This window comes from Microcaecilia unicolor, chromosome 7, assembly GCF_901765095.1.
Source record: "Microcaecilia unicolor chromosome 7, aMicUni1.1, whole genome shotgun sequence".
Lineage (NCBI taxonomy): Eukaryota > Metazoa > Chordata > Amphibia > Gymnophiona > Siphonopidae > Microcaecilia > Microcaecilia unicolor.
In genome coordinates this window covers 1873264-1898023 of record NC_044037.1, presented here as the reverse complement: position 1 = coordinate 1898023, position 24760 = coordinate 1873264, and the positions used below count along the sequence as shown (strand labels likewise).

The 24760-nt window shown below is 43.2% G+C and overlaps 1 protein-coding gene across 1 annotated transcript in view; it reads right to left on the bottom strand.

Moving 5' to 3' along the window:
* The window catches only part of MED12 (mediator complex subunit 12), a 295163-nt gene that overhangs the window by 69306 nt on the left and 201097 nt on the right, over positions 1–24760 (bottom strand). Inside the window, 4 exon segments of the mRNA XM_030208869.1 lie at positions 1291–1400; positions 4661–4750; positions 5277–5388; positions 15208–15369. Coding sequence (XP_030064729.1) covers positions 1291–1400; positions 4661–4750; positions 5277–5388; positions 15208–15369 — 474 coding nt within the window.

Below are 24760 nucleotides of genomic sequence, written 5' to 3'. Positions count from 1 at the left end.
CTGAGGCTGCATTCACTGGTCCAAATGGGGAAATGACCCTACAGACTCAGGACAAGGGCTAGTCTCCTTGCTATTAGTTTCTGCAAAGCCCTCCCTCTCTTAGCCCAATCCCAGCAACAATCTACATGTATGTATAGTAGTCCATAATGGAAACCTAGTCACTGTCAGGTCAACACAGCATTTTGTGCTGTCAAGTGGCCTTGGCTGCCTCAGGCTCTCTATATTTAGTGGGGAGGAGAGGAGTCAGGGAGTGAGAGATGCACACCCCTTCCTTCCCATGAAGCCAAGCCTGGTACACTTTTTCACATATTGCTACCAGCTGGCATCTGGGCAAAGCAGTGCCAGGTCCCCACTGTGTAAATGCCCTCCACTACCACTCCAGTAGAAATGGTCCTTTTCAATCTTGGAAATGCATCAAAGCTGATTGCAGAGGCTGAAATTGACAAGGACAAATCAAATTGCAAGAGCAAAGCAAACACTTCCACCAGCATTATTTACTTTCAGTGTCGGGAGAAACTACGCCCAGGCTGCAAAGGATTGAACCATAAACACAACAGATTTATGGGCTGGAGCTTCCCCATCTCAGGAAGGCTAAACAACATCCCTAAACCAAAAAGAGAAGCTCATGTAGATTACTGCAACTTGCTTCTCACAAGTCTCCCACTAAGCAATCTCTCTGCTGCACGACTTATATTCCGCCAGTGTCACTATGCTGATATTAGCCCTCTCCTCAAGTCACTTGATTGGCTCCCTATCTATTTTCACAAACAGTTCAAACTCCTCTTACTGACCTTTCAAAACCATTTACTCTGCAGGTCAACACCACTCCACTCTTATCGTTCCCTACACTCCTCCCTGGGAACTCCGTATATCGGGTAAGTCTCTTTATTCTGTACCTTCTCCTCCATTTCTTTTCTTGCTACACTGTATTCCTGGAATAGTCTTCCTGAGTTGGCACACCAAGCTCCCACTCTGGCTGCATTCAAATCTATGCTAAAAGACCAGCTATTTGAGGCTGCTGTTAACTACTAAGCCTTTATTCACTTGTTCGGTACCCATGTCTGTTTTAATCATTCCCACAATAAGTAATTCCCTAATCCCTTATTGGGCCTGGGTCTTGAATAGATAGTAAGTTCTGTTGACAGGGGACTGTCTCATACATGTTTAGTCTAGAGCACTGTATGTCCAGTAGCACCATAGAAATGATAAGTAGTAGCAGTAGTAGTATTATATTAGGACAAAATACTGCTGCCCACCAGAACTCCGTGGCAGAAATTGCAGGTACTTTACTTGTTAGACTGCATGTCGACAGTGCCACTGCTGATTATGTCCAGGAGCAGTACAGCCCACTCTGTTGTCTGCTGGGTGCTGCGCTGCACAGTGTCAAACATTCCCCCAACCTAAGGGACAAAGTAAAGACCGTATATGAGTAATGCTCACATGCGGATAATAAAGCTTCCACTGCGATATGCACATCCAAACAGAGAACCACACACAGCATCTCCGACAATGCTCCTGCTCAGACACACCAGCACCCGAAGAATTGAGAACAAACCTCTTGTTCAAAATGTGTAGAAGTGTATGCACAGCAATGACAAAGCTTTCATATTCATGTTTTTCTCTAGGACGCACAGATGGCATTGCTCATACAGTACATCAGTGTACATACACTATATGATCTCCCTTCACTACTGATGCAATCTGCAGGAATAGGGACATCACTCAAAGTCCTAATTATGGTCCTTGTGTCTTTAAATCCATGTTGCTCCAGTTTTCTCTGCACTCAATTTCAAATACTTCTGCTGAAGCCAAGGTGCAATCATGTCCAGACAACTATTCAATCTGACACCCACTGCAGGACACATCCATAGCAAGCTGGATCTCATCTGCAAATACAAACACTTCCCATCTCAAAACCAAAAGTGCAAAGTATAAGTTGATTAATACTGGGGCTCAGACTCATGGGGTATCCAGAAACTTTCTGCTCTCAAGATACACAAAGTGATCTCTCTGAAAAAGGCAGCAACGAGGATAGAAAAGGCCAACTGGAACAGTCTTGGTGTTCATATGCCCTGACAGTGTTATGCTCTATGAGGATGTTGCTTCTGTACAACAGTCACAATGGACACCTGACTGAACAGGAAGCAGCCCATCTAGAACCACCCAACTAGGGACCACCTGCTGCTCTTTTCAAAACAGGGAAGTTGACAGCTTTTCAAACCCCCAAGAAACATTTCTTTTTCAAGCTAAGAGGACTGGCATCACCTTTGATGCAGCTCCTTCACCACTCTAGCTGCAAATCTCAAACACCCACATCTGGGTTTTCTGTTAGTACCTGCTATCTTGACCCCAAACCCTCACCTTTCCCATCAGGTCAATAAAAACAGCAGCCAGATACAGCTGCAGCTCTGTGTGGGGTCCCGGACACACCACTAGGGGTGTCTGTGCTTCCATTGGAGATGCTCTGATCGAGGGAGAGGAAGGGAGAAGTCTTTTTTTTCCATTTGACATTCTGACCCCCGGCAGTGCATTCCAGCACACTACTAAGAGTTAGGCACCACCATTTTACAAGACAGTTCCAGAGGAAGAAGCAAGTTGGCATAGCATCTGCTTCCTCACCCCAAAGGTGGGGGGGAGGGGGTGTTAGTCACAGCTCACCACGGAGATGTATGTGAGACGTGGACTGGAAGGGGGCAGAGACCAGGAAAGGAGAAATTAGGGCTTACAGGTTAATTTTCTTTCCTTTAGGTCCTCCAGACCAGTCCAGCTGCTGACGCGTGTTATGCTCGACTATCAGCAGATGGAGACTGAGAACACCAAATCTTTCTGACCCTGTATATTAGCACTGTGCCACCCCTCAGCTAGCCAGTATGTAACTACAAATGCACAAAAACCCCCCAGAAAAAAACAGAATCTCACTGGCTGTTCCCTGTACAAGAAGTCAGACTGTGGCAGGATGCTCCCTGAAATTCTGTTGGAAGGAGCAGGTCCTCCACCACAGAAACAATACCCAGTCCAATCCAATTTAATTCAGTCTGTGAATGAACAGGCACACTGGGCTCAGGAAACAGAGATTTTAAAGGCTCTCTTAGAAGCCGATCCTAAAGTGAATCCTGCCAAAGCTCAGCTGTGTAAATCACAGGTTTCCTTTCTAGGAGTCACCATTAGCCAAGATGGTAACTCAGTAGATTCTTAGAGAATAGAGCTAATAGAGAAACTTATTACTTCCCACAGATCAGAAATCACTCCAATCATTCCTAGGGCCATGAATTTACGCAGTTATGCTGCCAGCCTGGCCTGCACAGCAGTGTCCACTCTAGATTGCAGTGGGATCCTGGTGGCAGACTGAACCTCAGACCAAACCTCCCCCTTGGAGCAGTACTTAGTTACTGATGCCCCAGCCCCTAATGAAAGATAACCAGCAGTGTTGGAAACACATCACTCAGTTGAAACCATATGGCTAATATGAGTTTATCAGTCTCTGCTTTCAGATATTACCTGAATACAGCACGGACAACTGCTTTCTGAAGAAAAGTTGCTTGGGGGATGGTAACTATATTATTTACAGGTGTTTAATAGTTATGTTAATAAGTAGTGAATATGATTTCTGTTGTTGTATTATATAAGTAGTGAGCACTAGTTTAATTGTTTCATGAAAATAGTCAGTTTCCTTTTGATCTTGTATCTGCTCTCCTTTACCTAAGTCTCATTACAGGAACTATCATCCGAATATGAACGGTTGGTTGGGCCAACTCCACAGATGGGGTATATTGCTATCGAAAAATAACCCCCCCTTTTCCTGAAGGAAAAGACCTCATTATCCTGAGCTTCTGTTCTGTACAGGAAAAGCCGGTGCTGTAGTCATGAAATATCAAGTACAGTGGGCACCACTGGTTTCCACTTCTCTAGAAAGAACACAAGAATTGAAAGCACCCCCCAGAGAAGTACTTTCTAGGTCTTGCTGCCTTGATAATAATCTGCATAACATTTCCCCTCAAGATTAAAAGGTACCTGAGAGATTACTTATACAGGAGCTTGGCCGAGATTGGGTGGCAGAGCCAGCCGGTGGTGGGAGGCGAGGATAGTGCTGGGCAGACTTATACGGTCTGTGCCAGAGCCAGTGGTGGGAGGCGGGGCTGGTGGGAGGCGGGGATAGTGCTGGACAGACTTATACGGTCTGTGCCCTGAAGAGGACAGGTACAAATCAAAGTAGGGTATACACAAAAAGTAGCACATATGAGTTTGTCTTGTTGGGCAGACTGGATGGACCATGCAGGTCTTTTTCTGCCGTCATTTACTATGTTACATGGGTCCGGAGTAACCACCAGCACATCCATGAGATTGCTTTCTTTTTTGATGTATCTTGCTTACCCACCCACCACCTCTCCTCCCAAGAAGAGTCATAAAAGACCTAATAAACTCTGGATCTGTCAGTGTGTGGTAATTTGCATGCAGTTAACATTAAAAGGTTTCATTGTGTGCATTTAGCTCAGTGCACTGTTCTAACACACAGCTTATTACATCAACCCCACAACAGCAGGGGTTTTTATACCTTCCCCCTCTCCACAGATACAGCAATTTTACACTGGTCTTGCACACCAAACAGAGTATTTTTGCAGATCTTCAAGAAGCATCAGCATGCAGATAACCTAGGCCTCACCAGATTCAGTCTCAGTTTCAGAGCCTCATGCATCATCTGTTTGGCTTTGCAGTCATCCTGGTACTGATCTTCTCTCCAGTTTGTTACGATCTGGGGAACAGAAGACATGCCGTTTTCCAACGCAAACTATAATCTCACCTTTTTGAGGCTGCCTTTATATTTTGACCATTTCTTTCTTTTTGTCATACGTGTTTGTCGTGACTAGGCTGTAGGTTCTGTGGAACAGGGTCTGGCTGTTCAGTGTGAGTGTGTACCAGCACTGTATACACTATGGAAAGGTAGCGTTTATAGAAGTGAGACAATTTCACGTGTCTAGGATGGGCAAAGTTTGCAAACTTTGCTCAGCACTGAGTTCTAGGGTTCTCAGGGAGACAGAGAACCTCTGCAAACTGCTCAATATGGTTTTATAAAATGTTGGCAGGAGTTGGTCATAGCAGAGCAAAGACTGTCCAGCGTTCAGTTACAGGGATTCCTGCAGGTTCTTGAGGGAACACACACTCTTGTCACAAAGGGCCTCTTTAGAAACAAGATCAAACTAAGAGTGTCCCAAATCCATGAACAAGGTTCTGAAAAACATCATACGTATAAGCTGAAGAAGCCAATTTAAAGGCTTTACCTGCTGCACCTGACTGTAGAGGGAGGCAAGGAGGCCCTCTCGCTGCTCGTCCTGTCCTTTCAGACACGTCAGCACTAGAGAGAGAAAGGGCTGCTGGCTCAAGAGAGACATGCTGTTAGGTAGAGAGGCAGAGAAACAAATGATAATGCAAGTAACACATTAGGTTGAACAGCACATTTATATTCTGCATTGACAGAGGAATGGTGTGGACTGCTGGGGCCTGAGTAATAATTTTGTCCCAACACAGCTTCAGAAACTAGAGCTTGGGAATGAGGCCAGGTGTTCTGCAGTCCCTTGTTTGCTTAATCTTTGTCAGCACAGCATTAATGATCAGATAAAATCAATTAGACAATATACCATATAAAATCACAACACAAAGTAAAAGTGCATTTGTCCCCCAATCCAAACCTCTGAGTCAGCAGTTCACTAACCGCAAAGTGGATTACATGGCCATAATCAGCACCTCATGGATAATCGTTACTGTGCCGAGTGCTGCAGCTCCAGTTTCCCTTAGTTCGCAAACATGGTCCCGCCTAGTAAACTGCTGTTACATCAAAGAAATTTCACTTTCTCAGAGTATAAACAGCGGTGCCCCAACAAAGTGTTCTCTTTGGCAAGGGGTACGAAGTCTGCCAACGGGCAGGAAACGTTCTGTTCAGTCACTTTTTTCCCCCCGCATACTGTATAAAACAAAAGCCAACCTAAAATGATATAATGAATCCTATAGAAGAAACATTTGTGTTCAACTTCTCAGAGAGTCCATGGAAAACAGTCCAGACTTTAGGAGGGCAGTTGTAAAGGTTTATCCACATGTAAAGCTTGATTTGCACACACAGAGCAGACCTTTAATTAAACTGCACAGCTTATCTTATACTAGTAAAAGAGGCCCGTTTCAGAGCAAATGAAATGGGCGCTAGCAAGGTTTTTGTCGCCAACACCCCCCCCTCCTCCTCCTCCCTGGCCAACCCCTTCGTTGTTCTGCCATTGCTCCGCCCACAACATAATGATGTTTGACGCGAGGGCGGGGCCCAGAGCGATTCCCCCCCCCCCCGCCAACCCCTTCGTTGTTCTGCCATTGCTCCGCCCTCGAGGGCGGGGCCCGGAGCAATTCTGGTGGCTTCACCACCACGAACCTTCGAACCTTTGTGAAGGAAGTCAGGGCTTGGCTTCACTGACGTCAGTGTCCTCAGAACGTTGAGGGTGAGTTTTATTATAGTAGATAATAAAACTCACCCTCAACGTTCTGAGGACACTGACGTCACTTCCGTCATCAAAACGGGTTCGAAGGGTTCCTGGTGGTGAAGCCACCGAAATCGCCGTCTCGGGACCCCGCCCTCGCTTCAAACGTGATGACGTCGAGGGCGGAGCAATGGCGTCACACACCGAGGGCGGAGCAATGGCATATGGTGCGTTCAGGAGGTGCGGAGCAATGGCGTCAGAACGACGAAGGGGTCGGTAGGGAGGGAGAAGGGGGGGTGTTGGGGAGGAAAACCTTGCTAGCGCCCGTTTCATTTGCTCCAGAAACGGGCCTCTTTTACTAGTATATGCATATAATTACGTGTGCTGATAAGATACTGTGCATCTATGTTCTCATGAGCGAAGTTCAGGTGCAGCAGTGTGCTGCTGTGGCTAAGAAAGGAATGGAAAACAAAAATGAAAATGTTATAATGCCTTTGTATCGCTCCATGGTGCGACCGCACCTTGAATATTGTGTTCAATTCTGGTCGCCACATCTCAAAAAAGATATAGTGGAATTAGAAAAGGTGCAGAGAATGGCGATGAAAATGATAAAGGGGATGGGATGACTTCCCTATGAGGAAAGGCTAAAGCAGCTAGGGCTCTTCAGCTTGGAGAAAAGGCAGCTGAGGGGAGATATGATAGGTCTATAAAATAATGAGTGCAGTTGAACGGGTAGATGTGAAATGTCTGTTTACACTTTCCAACAATACTAGGACTAGGGGGCATGTGAAGAAGCTACAATGTAGTAAATTTTAAACGAATCGGAGAAATGTTTCTTCACTCAACATGTAATTAAACTCTGGAATTCGTTGCCAGAGAATGTGGTAAAGGCGGTTAGCTTAGTGGGGTTTAAAAAGGGTCTAGACGGCTTCCTAAAGGAAAAGTCCATAGACCATTATTAAATTGGACTTGGGGAAGTCCACTATTTCTGGGATAAGCAGTATAAAATGTTTTGTACTTTTTTGGGATCTTGCCAGGTATTTGTAACCTGGATTGGCCACTATTGGAAATAGGATGATGGGCTTGATGGATCTTTGGTCTGTCCCAGTATGGCAATACTTATGTACTTATGTAGGGACAGAGGTGCTGCATATGTACATAAATATCTGGGTGGAGCAGAGCAGAGAGATATAAACATGGACCATTTCTGCATTGAAGATCTGCGATGTGTGATTTTGCGGCAGGTTTATCCATTGAAGAGAGGAGGCGATATTGAAAGATTGTTACTCTAGAGGGAACAGAAGTGGATTTTCCAGTTAAACTCTCGTATTGAATGGAGCCATTTCCTTTAAATCTTTTACTATTGGTTGGCGCCTGATGTCACAGTGAGCGGTATAAAGTCGCCATTATTTTAGGCTGTGTTGTCTGACAGCGATGCCTTGCTTAGAGTTTATCTTGTTGGGCAGACTGCATGGACTGTGCAGGTCTTTTTCTGCCGTCATCTACTATGTTACTATGAGACACTGTCGTCTATGTAAGAACTAAGTGGCTTATATGTGATTGATACTTAACAAGTACAGTTGTCATGTTGGATGTTTTGTCTCTTTGCAGCTCATGCTACTTGGACCCTGAAGCAGCATAGCCCAATTCAGTTAGAGTGAAACGCTGGCCATCGTCGGTCCGGGGTTGCTTAGAGCGAGATATATGACTGCAGAAACACGAACTGTGACTATAAGAGAGATGACTGTATCTAAGCTAAGTACTTCACCCTTAAGCTTCAAGCGGATTTATTGTGACATGCTGATCTGAGTTGAACATAAAATATATAATTACAGTACATCACTCTGAAAGTTGAAGCTGTGCACGTTTTGAAACATTACTTTTTGCACATTTTTCTGTTTCCTTAAGGATGAACATGGAAGGACACAAGAAGGTTTTTAGCCGATGAAGAGGAACAGATCGTATTGACCATACTATAGGTCATTTTGATCAATGGTAGTTCTCTAGACCTGGTGGTCAGGAGCTCCTTGAAGCTTTTTCCTTCTTTTTAAGTCAACGTGCAGTGTTCTTACTTGCTAGTATTGTGGGTCAGCCAATACAGTAAAATAAGGGGGCAAGACTTTTTTTTTTTTAAGATACGATAGTGATAGGAAGAAGTGCAAAAGTATCACTGTGAGACTCAAAGATGAAGGGGAGGAATACGTAAACACTGATTAAGATAAGGCAGAACCCACTTAACAAATAGGGCCAGGAGTAGGACGGCAGAGGACCAACACAAATAGAAATAAAAGTGTGGAAGATCTTCAAAGATCTTCAGAAGACTGTCTGTAAGAAACTAGCTAAACTAAAGGTAGACAAAACGATGTGACCGGATTGCATACATCCAATGGTATTGAAGAAACTTAGGGAAGCTCTGGCAGCTCCGTAGTCTGACATTTTCAATGCTCCTCTAGAGTCAGGAGTGGTCCTGGCAGAATGGCAAATGTGGTCCCTCTTCACAAAAACAGGAGAAGGACATGGTTGGGAACCACAGTCTGGTAAGTAAATTAAAGGAAACACTTCTAAAACAATGAATGTTGAGGTTTCTGGAACCCAATGGATTGCAGGACCTGAACCAGCATAGTTTCACTAGAGGGCGGTCTTGTCAGAAGAACCTGATTAATTTCTGTGACTTGGTGACCAAACAGTTGGAACAACGGAGAGTGCTAGATACCCCATCAGCAATCAACCTTGCAAACTACTTCAATGAAAAAATCATAAAGCTCCAACTCATGATACCCACCAATACAACGGACTACACAAGTATCCTTGAATGTCTAGACCCAAAACCTGGAGAATGCCCAGCAGATCGATCATGGACCGACTTTGACACGCTCTCATCAAATGAAATCTCACATTGGCTCGGAAAATACGCCAAATAGCAATGCAAATTAGACATCTGCCCTAATAGTCTAATAAGATCCGCACCCAAACAATTCAAAATAGACCTCACGAACCACGTAAATCACAGGCTTCAAAATGGACTCTTCCCCACGGCTAAAGGAAACATCCTACTCACTCCGCTGCCGAAAGATGCTAAGAAAAGCACAATGGACCTAACCAACTATCGCCCAGTAGCATCTATTCCACTCATGACCAAACTCATGGAAGGCATAATGACGAAACAACTTACTGAATACCTAAATAAACACTCAATTCTGCACGAGTCTCAATCAGGATTTCGGTCAAATCATAGCACCGAAACTGTTCTAGTGACCGCAATGAACTCATTCAAACAGGCAATTGTGACTGGCAACAACATTCTCCTCCTACAATTCGATATGTTCAGTGCCTTTGACATGGTTAACCACGATATACTAATACATACTAGAATACTTCGAAGTAGGAGGCACAGTTCTCAAATGGTTCAAAGGATTCCTGACCACAAGATCATACCAAGTCACAACGAACGCGGACAGATCACCCCCATGGATACCTGAATATGGAGTCGCCCAGGGATCCCCCCTCTCGCCAACCTTATTCAACCTAATGATGATACCTCTAGCCAAACTACTAGCCAATCAAAACCTCAATCCCTACATATATGCAGATGACATCACAATTTACATCCCGTTCAAACAGGATCTAAATGAAATCACCAAAGAGATCAACCAAAGCCTCCAAATAATGCACACTTGGGCAGATGCATTCCAACTAAAACTTAACGCAGAAAAAACACAATGTCTTGTACTCACCTCACAACATAACACAAAAAACTTCACCACCATAATCACACCATACTGTTCCCTTCCGGTCTCACAAAACTTGAAAATTCTTGGAGTCACCATTGATCGAGACCTCACTCTTGATACTCACGTGAAAAACACGACGAAAAAGATGTTCTACGTCATGTGGAAACTCAAAAGAGTAAAACCTTTCTTCCCGAGACACATTTTCCATACCCTGGTACAGTCAATGGTAATAAGTCATCTGGACTACTGCAATGCACTGTACGCTGGTTGCAAAGAACAGAAAATCAAAAAACTCCAAACTGCCCAGAATACGGCCGCCAGACTCATATTTGGAAAACCTAAATATGAAAGTGCAAAACCCCTAAGAGAGAAACTTCACTGGCTCTCACTTAAGGAATGCATTGCATTCAAGATCTGCACGATTGTTCACAAAATCATTCACGCAGACACCCCAATCTACATGCTAAACCTTGTGGACCTACCTCCCAGAAACGCCACAAGATCATCCCGCAAATTTCTCAACCTGCACTTCCCCAGCTGCAAAGGACTTAAATACAAGCTGATGCATGCCACTACCTTCTCTTACATGAGCACACAGTTATGGAATGCATTACCTACAGACTTAAAAGCAATCAATGAAACAACTATCTTTCGAAAATCTCTGAAGACATTTTTCTTCAACAAGGCCTACAATGAGAACCTATAGCCTCACTGAGCCACCTCACCAACCCACTCAATTATGAACGCCTACCTTCTATAACTACCCTAATCACTCCCTTCCTTCCTTCTTCTTTCTTCCCTTACTTAATCGCTACACATTACTAATTGTACCTGATATCCTGTAATGACAATGTTTACAAAACTATGTAAGCCACATTGAGCCTGCAAATAGGTGTGAAAATGTGGGAATCAAATGCAATAAAATAAATAAATAAAATAAAATAAATAAAAGATGTGGTCTACTTAGATTTTAGCAAAGCCTTTGACGTAGTTCCACATAGGTGAGTTATAAATAAACTGAGTACCTTCAAGTGTACAGTGCTGCATACATCTAGTTGTAGTATGGAACCTAAAGTGAGTGACTGGATAGAGGGCCAAGGGTAATTGTAAATGCAGTTCAGTGAGGAAAAAGACATTATCAGTGGTGTGCCGCAATAATCAGTTCTTAGTCTGCTTCTTTGTAAAGGTTTTATAAGCGATATTGTAGAAGGGCTGTCTGGTAAAGTTTGCTTCTTTGCAGTGGTGGCATAGCTACGGGGGACCTAGGAGGCCCAGGCCCCCCCCACATTCCAGCCTCAGCCCCCCCCCCAACCCTGATGGCCAGTTAAGTGCCTGTGTTTTAGGCACTACAAGCTGCCCTCCCACTCCCCGCACCGCTGTCCTTCACCACTCCTTGCACTGCTGTCCTTCAATTTTCTGAGCCGCTGGCAGCATCAGTGAGGTAAACACACTGCTTTCAGCGGCCCAGAAGCTTTCCCTCTGCTACAATTTCCTGTCTCACTTAGGCAGGACGCTTGCAACAGAGGGAGAGCTTCTGGGGCCGCCGAAGATAGTGTGTTTACCTCACCGACGCTGCTGCCGGCAGCCCCGAAAATTGAAGGACAGAGGTGCAGGGAGCCGTAACAGGAGACATCAAAAAGCTGAAGCCAATTAGGTTGTCTCCCTTTCCCTCTCCTCCACACAGCTGTTGGTTATTCCCGTTCACCCAAAACAAGCAAACCTATGAGCTGCTCTAACCACGTTGTCGTCCTTTATTGTTGGTAACATTTTTATTTGATCTCACTTATATTTTAAGTGTCGGTTTTGCAGAATGCGGATGTACACAGGGGAAGTACTGAGTAATTAGTTCTAAATTGTAAATCATTTTGTCATTTGTAGGGACTAGTTTTAGGGACCGCTTGTATTCGTGCAGAGATGTTTTCACCTAGTAAAGGGCTACCATAACAGACATGTTATGAGAATCAGGTGCTTAACAATCAGACTTACTATTTAAAAGTACAATTAAAAAAAAATTAATTACATTGAGACCTGGGAGTATTTAAAATCTTTTTTTTCCTGTCTACATCAAAAAGAAAAAGATGGCATATGGGAACTTGCTCCTTTTGTTTTGTGGATTGCAGTGGTATATTATAAAAAGACACTTTCCTTTTTCATTACTACTATTTCACAGAGAGGTACTGAATAATGAGGGAAGGGCTTCTTTCATGCAGAAGGTCTGAATAGAGTCGGTCTGAATGTGGTAACATTGTCCAGTTCAGAACACTATTAGCAGCCAGGTTCATACAAAGTTAATTATGTTCAGTACAAAATAAAACTGTTGGGTCAGGCTGCCTGCTATGTGAATATTCCATCACTGTTTCATTATTGCTACCACGTATTACATATTAAGAGCGTTAGCTTTAAACTTTAATTCATTAATCCACTCCTTACATGCACATGGTTTTGCTTTTAAAACCCAAAGGTGACTCCTAAGGGTGGCTGAACAATTAGGTATAAACTGTGTTGTTTTTGTATAAACTTTATTTTGGACTGCTTTGGGTCCTGCTGTCTAGAATTTTGGAAGATAGAAATGAGAAAATAAAAATTAAGCTTTGGATGTGCTCTGTAGAAGTTGTTGTTTACTTTTGCAGTGTGTGTATAAATGCTGTTCTGGTGTGTGAATGCTTATACATATGGCTATGATTCCTGAAAATACGGCATCATTAAAGGACAGACTTTTAAATGCCCAGTTGGGTATATATGCCAATCTCAACTTTGTTAAATGTTTCAGACATATCCATCTATTTGCTCCCATGATGTAAATGAATTCTATTATTCTGTCTCGCTGTATTTTCAAATGTAAGCCACATTGAACCTGAGTTTGCTTGGGATAATGTGGGATATAAATGTTTTTTTAAAAATCCTTTATCCTCCACCTTTTAAGGCACTACCTATCCAGCTGGATGGCGACGGCACAAGGAAAGCAAGTTTGATCCAGTTAAGACTAACTCAAAATAACCTGTTCTTTAGCTGGGCTCTAGTATTGCCATATTGAAAATGTGACCATACCATGCCTCTGTGGTTATGTTCCACCAATAAGCTGGATGGAGTCACTGGGGCTCATTTTTAAAGCACTTAAATCTCCATAGGTTACTATGGGGCTCATTTTGAAAGCACTTTCCTTTTCTAATTTTGGTCCTTTATTCTGTAATTGGCGAGGATTGGTCTATGTTTTGTAAGTGACCAAGATTCTGCTGGCATATAATTTGTGCGTGGATCCAGAGGAGTCTGATTTATCTGGCTTTTCCAGTAGGAAGCATATTGCGGCTCTGTACATTCACTGCTGCCTTTTTAAAGGTACAGTTACTGATATTTGTGTGTTCAGAATTGGTGCTCTTAAGCTTGCTACATAGGCTCTGAGAAGCTTCTCTGCAGGATTTAGTGTTACTTCACAAAGTAATTTGGCAGACAATCCTTCATTTGTCTGCTCCTTCGTAAGGAGAAGGGGGTGGAAGGAACACTGTCATGAACTCCAGGAACTTGAAACTGGTTAATGTCAGCTTCAGAAAGGAGAGACAGCAGTAGAACCAGAGGAAGGGACAAGAATATTTGTTTTAGTAATACAGTTTAATAAGGTATTTTATATCTCTTATAAAGTTGAGGGATATGTGCCACTGCAGTAATTATCTTCCAAACGTTGAGAGGTTGTGGCGAGGTTGACTAGACTTAAGTCTACTATAATGGTAAAGTTTAAGTTATGGGATAATGCAATGTCATTTAAAAATGTCAGTGCTTCCAAGGTTTCCATAAGTGTGCATATTGTTTATGTTGATACAGGACAGATTTTTACTTAGAAATCCATTATCAAGTGCACTCTAAGGCATTGTTTAGGAGTATACCAAGCACTACTCATGACTATATGCTTACTGCCCCCACCATGTTAACTCTGGGTCCCCCCCAAAATGTCAGGTCTGGCTATGCCCCTGCTTTGCAGATGACAAAGTCTGCTATAGGGCAGACACCTCTGATGGTGTGGATAACATGAGGAGGATTCTAAGGGAACTTGAAGAATAATCTAGAATTTGGCAGCTAAGATTTAATGCTAAAAAAATGCAGGGTGATGCATTTGGGCTGCACAATCCTGAAGTTTCCTTTATTTGATATACCACTAAGGGTATTATACCATTAAAGCAGTTTACAATAACAATAACAGAGAATCCACAGTCGGAAAGTGTCATGAAATGCCTAGCATCCACCTGGGGCTACCCCTGCGACCATTTAGAGGCTCTATCCCCAGCACTGCTCAGGTCCGCCTGCACCTGCTGCTTGTGCTGTACACTAGCACCCTCCTCCCAACGACTGGGTCCCAACCGCCTCTGGGCAAGTCTCCTCCTCTTATATTATCCCCAGAGCGGATCTGATGGAGTCAGTAGAAAAATTTAGAGATAATAGCAGAAATGTGAGAACAGAAATAGGGATGAGAGTGTCAAGCAAGCATATCTGGCTTAGGATAGTAGGCGCAGAAGCACAAGAGAATCTTCATCTTTGCCAGATTTAGCTTAATTCCATGAAGCTGAATCAAATGAAGGATGGTTTCCAATTCAGGCATCAGGGTAGATGGAGCTGATAGATCAGAAGAATCAAAAGGTACCAAGATTTGTATGTCATTGGCATAAAATGAAAGGTGTGAAGCCAGAATCAGTAATGAGGGTTGCCAAAGACACCATAAAGATGTTAAACAATAATGGAGCTAAAAGTGGTCCCTGAGGGACTCTGTAGTGTATTGGAGAAGGGTCAGATAGGGTGTTGTGCCAAAGAACGTGTCAAGAGAGATCAAGTCAATTAAGACTGGAACCAATGCCATACCCTACCAATAACTTCGATATGCCATAGCCTCTTTAGAAGCAAGGTATGATCCACAAGATGAAACATTGAAGAAAGACCAATACGTTATGTTTTTATGGTACAAAAGGAATTAGGGTGTTGGTAGAGGAGACTCTCTTCAGTGCTACGAAAGGATGAATAATTGAGGGGATACAAACCTTTTTTGTTTCTGTCGATCTCTCTCTTTACGGGATGATGATCCAAGATGCTGCCCTTTTTCTAGCTCCTCCCCAGCAGCCTTCAGAACATGACCCTGTACAGATGTTGGCAGTTTGGCAATCAGTGGAGCAACCAACCACACCCCCGATCTCTCCAAAGCACTGTGAGGCAAAGAAAAGGAAAGGAGCATTCTTAATATTTTTTTTGTCATACCCCAAAATAGCATACAAATTTGATCAATCTTCAGATTCTGTTTTTATATACAATGTCAAAGTGGAGTGGATGAGTAGCTCAATGGTTAGTGCAGTGGCCTGAGATCCAGGGGAACCGGGTTCGATTCCAACTTCAGTGTTCTGTGATTCTGGGCAACTCACTTAACCCTCCATTGCCCCAGGCACAAAATAAGGTCGTGTATACAATATGTAAACTGCTTTGATTGCAACCACAGAAAGGCAGAATACCAAATCTCATCCCATCCCAAAGTGGATTTACAAGACTGTAGCTTCAAAAGGATGTAAACATCTCTCACATGTGGGGATCCACAGGGCTCCCGGCTTGCGCCCATACTGTTTAATATATTTCTTTAACCCCTTCTAACATCGATGATATACAAATACTAAGTGTGACTGACCCCTCCTTGTCATCTGCAATACCAACCTGAATAAAAAACTTGACCAGAATGCCACATGGCTGAGTTTACATAAATTGAAATTGAATGTTAATAAAACAAAAGCCTTGGCATTTAGTACCACTACACTTAAGTCTGTGCCAATGCCTATCATTATGGCTGCCACTCTAATCAACTTTGTCCCATCTTTAAATTCCTCAAAGGCCCCTAAGAACCCATTCCTGAATGGTTCATCCTAAGTTGTAGATGGGCGTAAATTTGTTTTTGAGAGATGTGATATCTTGTTTGATGATCTGAAAAGAACAAAGGACACCCTCCCCATATCACCAACTATCGTCCTGTGGCATCCATCCCACTGACAGCCAAATTGATGGAAAGTATCGTAGCCAAACAACTCACGGAGTATATCGACAAATTCTCAATACTTCATGAATCACAATCCAGTTTCAGACCCCTCTATAGTACAGAAACTGTACTGGTATCTCTTCTTGCCAAATTCAAGCAAGAAATTGCACTAGGTAAAAACATTCTCCTACTTCAATTTGACATGTCTAGCGCATTCGATATGGTAGACCACAATATACTACTAAGTATACTCGGCAGGATAGGAATCGGAGGGAATATACTCAAATGGATCAAGGGGTTCCTAACCACAAGGTCATATCAAGTAAAGTCAAACTCCAACATCTCTCCACCCTGGGAAACCAACTGCGGAGTACCTCAGGGATCACCTCTCTCACACATCCTTTTCAACCTAATGATGACCCCCTTAGCCAAGTCTCTTTTCAATCAAGTCTTTAACCCTTTTCTGTATGCGGATGATGTCACAATATACATACCTTTCAAATCGAACCTTTCAGAAATCATCAATATAATAAAAAACAGCCTAAGCCTAATGGATACTGGGCTATGGCATTCAAACTAAGACTCAATAAAGAAAAAACACACTGCCTTATTCTTTCATCTCATGAATTGGAATGCACTACCAAATCACTTGAAAACAATTAATGAAATAACTAACTTTTGCAAATCGTTGAAAACCTCTCTCTTCAACAAAGCCTACCACGAGAATTCATAACTAACTAAAACACATCACCACTCCTCCCTTATCCTGTCTTCTTTCTATAATTGCTTGATCAGATCGACTTGTTATCCTTGATATCTTTGTAACACCAATTGTATCTTTTGTACCCTGAAATGGTGATGCCATAACAGGTCTTTGTAAGCCACATTGAGCCTGCAAACAGGTGGGGAAATGTGGGATACAACTGCAATAAATAAATAAAATCTCAACATTTTACAAACTACCCCACAGCCATACATACCCCGGTACACACTCTTCCAATCTCAGATAAACTGAAAATCCTCAGCATTATTATTGACAGCAACCTAATGCAAACGTTTTGCATCATGATTCAAACAATGATATTAACACATGTCGATTACTGCAATGGAGTATATGCATGTTGCACGGAACAAATCCTAAGGAAACTACAGATTGCTCAGAATACGGCAGCCAGGCTTATCTATGTAAAATCTAAATTTGAAAGCACAAAACCCCTCCGGGAAAAACCACACTGGCTACCAATCAAGGAACGTATCGCTTTCAAGATTTGAACCTTTGTTCACAGAATAATACATGGTCTAGCTCTGAGCTATATGTCTTCTATCTGGCTTTCGCCCCTGTCATTCAACTGAAACAGTGCTTTCTAAAGTCTCCAATGATCTGTTCCTGGCCAGATCCAAAGGTCTGTATTCTATCCTCATCCTTCTCGATCCATCTGCTGCTTTTGACACTGTTGATCACCACCTACTCCTTGATACGCCGTCCTCACTTGGATTTCAGTGCTCTGTTCTTTCCTGGTTTTCTTCTTATCTCTCCCAGCATACCTTTAGTGTATACTCTAGTGGATCCTCCTCTACTTCCATCCCACTCTCAGTTGGTGTACCTCAGGGATCTGTCCTGGGACCTCTTCTTTTCTCCATCTATACTTCTTCCCTTGGTACTCTGATCTCATTCCATGGTTTTCAGTATCATCTTTACGTTGATGACTCCCAGATCTACCTCTTCACACCAGAAATCTCAGCCGAAATCCAGATCAAAGTATCAGCCTGCCTGTCTAACATTGCTGCCTGGATGTCTCAGCACCATCTGAAACTAAACATGACCAAGACTGAGCTTCTTATCTTTGCCCCTAAACCAACCTCTCATCCTCCTCCCCCATTCTCTATTTCTGTGGATAACACTCTCATCCTTCCTGTCTCATCAGCTCGTAACCTTGGGGTCATCTTTGACTCCTCCCTCTCCTTCTCTGCACATATTCAGCAGACTGCCACAAAACCTGTCGTTTCTTTCTCTATATCATCAAAATTCGTCCTTTCCTTTCTGAGCACACTACCAGAACCCTCATCCACACTCATATCACCTCTCACTTAAGACTATTGCAACTTGCTTCTCACAGGTCTCCCACTTAGCAATCTCTCTCCTCTTCAATCTGTTCAAAATTCTGCTGCATGACTAATATTCCGCCAGTGTCGTTATGCTCATATTAGCCTTCTCCTCAAGTCACTTCACTGGCTTCCTATCCGTTTCTGCATACAGTTCAAACTCTTCTTATTGAGCTATAAGTGCATTCACTCTGCAGCTCCTCAGTACCTCTCCACTCTCATCTCTCCCTACATTCCTCCCCAGGAACTCCGTTCACTGGGTAAATCTCTCTTATCTGCACTCTTCTCCTCCACTGCTAACTCCAGACTCCGTTCCTTTTATCTTGCTGCACCATATGCCTGGAACAGACTTCCTGAGCTGGTACGTCAAGCTCTATCTCTGGCCGTCTTCAAATCTAAGCTAAAAGCCCACCTTTTTGATGCTGCTTTTAACTCCTAACCCTTATTCACTTGCTCAGAAGCCTTATTTTATCATCCTCACTTTAATATTCCCTTATCTCTTGTTTGTCCCGTTTGTCTGTCCTAATTAGATTGCAAGCTCTGTCGAGCAGGGACTGTCTCTTCATGTTCAAGTGTACAGCGCTGCGTACATCTAGTAGCGCTATAGAAATGATGATTAGTAGTAGTAGTGAACTAATCGACTTACCAATTAGAAACACAATTGAATCAGCCAGAACGTACTTAACTCTTCACTTCCCAAGTTGTAAAAGCCTGAAGTATAAATCAATATACGCGTCAAGTTTCTCTTACATATGCACACAGCTCTGCAATTCTCTACCAAAATGCCTAAAATCTACAAATAATCATCTAGAATTCCGAAAAAATCTAAAAACTCACCTGTTCAAGAAGGCATACCCCACAGTATCTGACAAACACCGAATAATGAAATATGGAATTTTAATCAGTAAACGGACAGTTTCCAACCCCGACACATGATCACTCCCTAACATTTTGTCTGAATCACCCCTACCTATTTACTGATACTTCTTTACTGTATCTGTCACTGTAATAGTACCCATATACTGTATTTGTTCACACTGGAGTCTGTAACCACCTCTCTGGAACTATGTAAGCCACTTTGAACCTACTAATAAGTGGGAAAAGGTGGGATACAAATGTAACAAATAAATAAATAGCTGACATGTGTGCCAACCCTTTCTGCTCTCAGTTCTAAAAAACATGAGGTTTCCATCCCAGCACAAGTGAGGTAAGAACAAATAACAGGGAAAGCACCAAGATCTTTTTGCTTCCCATCAGCTTGCCAAATCACCTTGCCCAAAGCATCACAGAAATCTTTTGGATGGGATTCTGAAGTTTCCACCTTCTGGGTACGTGTAACGGTGTCCATAATGCCTGCTGGCAAGTAACCCTTCTCAGTAAAACCCCCTCTAGTCTCACCCAAGGCATGGGAAAGCCCATACCCCATGACAGGAGGGACCAAATCTGTATAGTCCAAAGTGTCTTTTAAGGTCCAAGAGCCCAAATCCACTCTCATGCCTCTCTCTCATAATATCCACTTATACAGGTATGGGAGGACGCCTCTTCAGGATATACTGAAAGAGTTTATGCTGTAAATTTATAAAAACTTGCTTAGGAATTAGTACAGGTAGGGTCTGGCATAAATATAAAAATCTAGGTAGAATCATCATTTTGCTTACAGACACTCTACCCAGCCAGGTATGAGTCAGACCATGCCAGCGATCGAGAGCCAAAGAAAGCTCCTGAAGTACTTTACTATAAGTCGATAGAGATCTGCATAATCTAGACAAATATTCACCCCTAAATATCTTATATGTCCCCTTGCCCAGCTGAAAGGTAAGGAAAAATTAGGTCTAACCAGATAGTTTTCTTTCCATTAGTCCTTCCCACTTACAAGAACCTGTGGAATAGTTGTGTCCATCAACCAGCAGGAGGAGATAGAGAAGTGAAAACTGAGGTGAGACATATCTCTCTTGGTATCCAGGCCAGCTCCTCAGTATGTATGTAGACAAGCAGCAAGGATAAACTCAGAACAAAACTACAACCTTAATAGACTCGCTAACCTAACACTAACCAGATGAACATGTGGTCCTCATCTCTGGACAACTTGTAGAGAACAAGAGATATACAGAAAGCAACATGCGAGTGGCAGCTATTTGACCCATTACTTTGCACCAACTAAACATCTCAGAAACCTTGGGTGGGCCTCTGAAATAGTGGGAAGTGCTAATGGAAAGAAAACTTTCAGGTAAGCCCTAATTTCTCCTTCCCTTATATAGATTCCCACTATTCTAGAACCTGTAGGGTGTTCAAAAAGCAATCCCTAGAGTGCATGGGATACTGGCGTCGCCATCCTAAGGACCAAAGCCCCAAAACTGGCTTCCAGGTGAGCCGCAACATCCACTGTAGTGCTTGGCAAAGGTATGCAGCATCGACCATGTCACCACCTTGCAAATATCTGCCGGAGACAGTAAGGTAGTCTCCACCCTGGATGTCACTGTATGCCTTGTAGAATGAGCCTGCAAGACCTCAGGAGCCTGTTTTTCCGCAAGGAAATAAGCTAACACAATGGTTTCCTTCAGCCACCTAGCAATTGTGGGCTTGTTTATGAAAAAGCACAGTGTGCTCGATTTGCAAAACTCATTTGCAACTTCTAGATATCAAATGAGGACTCCACACACATCAAGAAGCTTCAAGAATAATGAGCCTCTTCGTCCTCTCTGTGGTAGAATAGGAATAAGGGTGTTGGTAGAGGAGACTCTCTTCAGTGCTACAAAAGGATGAATAATTGAGGAGGGGATACAAACTTTTTTTGTTTCTGTCGATCTCTCTCTTTATGGAATGATGATCCAAGATGTTGCCATTTTACTAGCTGCTCCCTGGCAGCCTTCAGAACATGACCCTGGTACAGATATTGGCAGTTTGGCAATCAGTGGAGCAATCTCCCTCCGAAAGGGCGGAAGCTCCACAGATTGGACGAATTGAAATGCTGATACTACTTTCCAAAGAAAGAAAATAATCGAGTGTAGGAGATACAGTCTCTAAAAAGCGAAGAAAGGGATCCAGACAAAAGAGCCTGAAACCCTAAGTGCCGACACAAAGGTACCAAGAACGCTGCCTTTAGCTTATGATCTTTCAAGGAGGCTTTCCAGAGTGGCACAAAAGGAGGCTTCAGAAGAGCCAGGATGACTAAATTAAGGTTCTACTCTGGACATGGAATACAAAAGGGAGGCCGCAAGCTGTCTGCTCTACAAGAATCGAACAATATCAGGGTGAGCCACAAGAGATGTCTTCTGCAGTCAGCTCCTGAAACAGGCCAAAGCCGCAACCCTGAGAACCCAACCGTCATGTTAACACCTTAGCGTTACCCTTGAAGCAGTGCGAGTCCAGGATATAGACTCCTTATTGGTGGGCTTTGACACTGAGAAGGATTTTGACACAGTGTCCTAGACCCTATCTCTGGGAGGTTCTGCAGGGCTTTAGTTTTCGGGGCCTCATTTTACCTATGATTTGCCTCCTTTATACTGACCCCTGGGACGAGGTTTTGGTATATGGCTCTCTCTCCTTGCGGTTTTCTAAATTTCGGGGTACTTGACAGGGCTGTTCCCTCTCCCCCACTATTTTATGTATGGAACCTCACGCATAGGGGGATCAACAGACCTCTGGTACTAAAATGGGCACTAAGGAATTTAAGGTGGTTTTATTTACTAATGATTTACTGGAGGCCCTCACCCATCCCATAGCAACTCTGCCTAGAACTCTGGTTTACTGTAAACCTTTGGCCATTATTCAGGTCTTTGAAACATAGAAGAAACATAAAAACATAGAAACATGATGGCAGATAAGGGCCATATAACACATCCAGTCTGCCCATCCTCTGTAACCCTTAACTCTTCCTTTTCCTAAGTGATCCCACATGCTTATATCCCATGCCTTCTTAAATTCTGGAACAGTCCTCGACTCCACAACCTCCACCTGGAGGCCATTCCATGCCTCCACCACCCCTTCTGTGAAACAGTACTTCCTTAGATTACTCCTAAGCCTATTCCCTCTTAACTTCGTCATATGCCCCCTCATTCCACTGCTCCCCTTCATTTGAAAAAGGCTCTCTTCCTGTACATAAATGCCCTTGAGATATTTAAACATCTCTATCATGTCTTCTCTCCTCTCTTCCAGCGTATACATGTTGAGGTTCATAAGCCTATATATCCCAACTTAAGGAGAAGAGAGTATTACATATAAAGTTCCAACAAAGAAAAAACTCTCTCATATAATGGCAAAAATAGTATTTTTATCATCAATAGACTATAAATTCTGTAGAGTGCATCAACTTTTAGGAGGAAAATAAGGCAAAAAGCCTCTGAATCTGACCCAACCTCCAACCCAAGTAGTCATTTAGTAATAATAAGGGTTGAGAAAATGTTTTGCTGAGAGTTTTATCATCATCGGCAAAAAACCCTTTTAATTCCAAATATATGTAAAAAAGATGCTAAAACTCTACAGAATCAGCTAGGGATCCATACAGCACGTGAAAGTCAAAATCGTAACTTAGCTTTCAGGTGCAGATACAAAGCAACGTGTGAGTCATCGGTCCAACACACCTGACAGCCTGACAGACTCTATCCTGTTTATATCTTTCCATAGGTGCGGTCTCCAGAACTGTATGCAGTACTCCAAATGGGGCCTCACTAGAGACTTAAACAATGGCACTATCACCTCCTTTTTCGTGCTAGTCATGTCTCTCTTTATGCACCCAAGCATCCTTCTGGCTTTGACCGTCGCTTTTTCTACCTGTTTGGAAGCTTTAAGGTCATCAGATACAATCACCCCCAAGTCCTGCTCTTCCTTCATACACTGAAGCACTTCACCCCCTATACTGTACTGTTCCCTTGGATTCTTGCGACCCAAGTGCATGACCCTGCATTTTTTGGGATTAAACCTTAGTTGCCAAATATTGGTCCATTCCTCCAGCTTCGCTAGGTCCTTCGTCATGTCATTCAGAGTTGAGGAGTGGCATAGTGGTTAGGGTGGTGGACTTTGGTCCTGGGGAACTGAGGAACTGAGTTCAATTCCTGGCACAGGCAGCTCCTTGTGACTCTGGGCAAGTCACTTAACCCTCCATTGCCTGCAGCATTGAGCCTGCCATGAGTGGGAAAGCGCGGGGTACAAATGTAACAAAAAAAAATAAAATAAAATAAAATTCAGGCCCTCCAGGGTGTCCACCCTGTTGTAGAGTTTAGTATCATCCGCAAAGAGACAAACCTTACCAGACAGCCCTTCCGCAATATCGCTCACAAAGACGTTAAAAAAAAAGCTGCCCTATGACCGATCCCTGCGGTACTCCACTGACGACATCCTTTTCTTCAGAGCAAGCTCCATTTACCACTTCCCTCTGTCTCCTACCATTCAACCAATTTTTAACCCACTCAGTTACTCTAGATCCCATACCGAGGGCACTCAATTTATTTATCAATCACCTATGCAGAATCGTGTCAAAGGCGTTGCTGAAATCCAAGTATACCACATCAAGTGCCCCTCCCACATCCAACTGTTTGGTCACCCAGTCGAAGACGACAGTCTGATTCGTCTGACACAACCTGCGCCACTAGTGAAGCCATGCTGCCTCCGGTCCCGCGTTCCATTTAGTTCAAGAAATCTCACAATCCTCCTCTTTAGAAGCGTTTCCATTAGCTTACTCACCACCGAGGTTAGACTGACAGGTCTGTAGTTCCCAACCTCCTCCTTACTACAACTCTTGTGCAAAGGAACCACATTCGCCCTTCTCCAGTCCACTGGGATCACTCCAGTTTCTAAGGAAGCATTGAAGAGGTCTGTCAGCAGAGCCGACAAAACTTCTCCGAGTCCTTAAGCACCCTCGGGTGTATCCCATCTGGCCCCATCGCTCTGTCTACTTTTAGTTTGGCAAGCTCCTCACGAACACAGTCCTCCATAAACGGGTCTTGGTCTACCATACACCCATCCCTTTTAGTCTTTGTTTTCTGCAGCCCTACCCCCGGATCTTTCATCCGTGAACACAGAGCTAAAATAATTGTTAAGCAGTTCAGTTTTATCCTTATCATCTTCCACATATTTCTCTCTCAGCTTTGAGCCTCACAATGCTATTATGGCACTTAAGTCTGAAGTCCTCTGTGTAGGCAGTGACTTAGCCAGTACTAGGCCAGGGCAGTTTCCCTTAAAGTGGGTGGGTGAGAAGTTAAAAGTATTTGGGTCTTTGGATTCCCACGGATCTTAGGCGATTATATACTATAAATGTTCTCCTTTTATTATCGGCTACAAAAAATGTGTGCTAAATGGAAAGATCTTCCTTTGTCCAACTCCTAAAGATGGTAATTCTGCCTAAATGGGTGTACCCACTACAACATCAGCCTCTTATTTTTAAATCCCAGCCCTCTGGAATAAACTCATATGTAAATTTTTGTGGGGGAAAAAAACCTTGGGCCTCCTTTAATCAGCTTCAGTTATTACAATGGGATGGG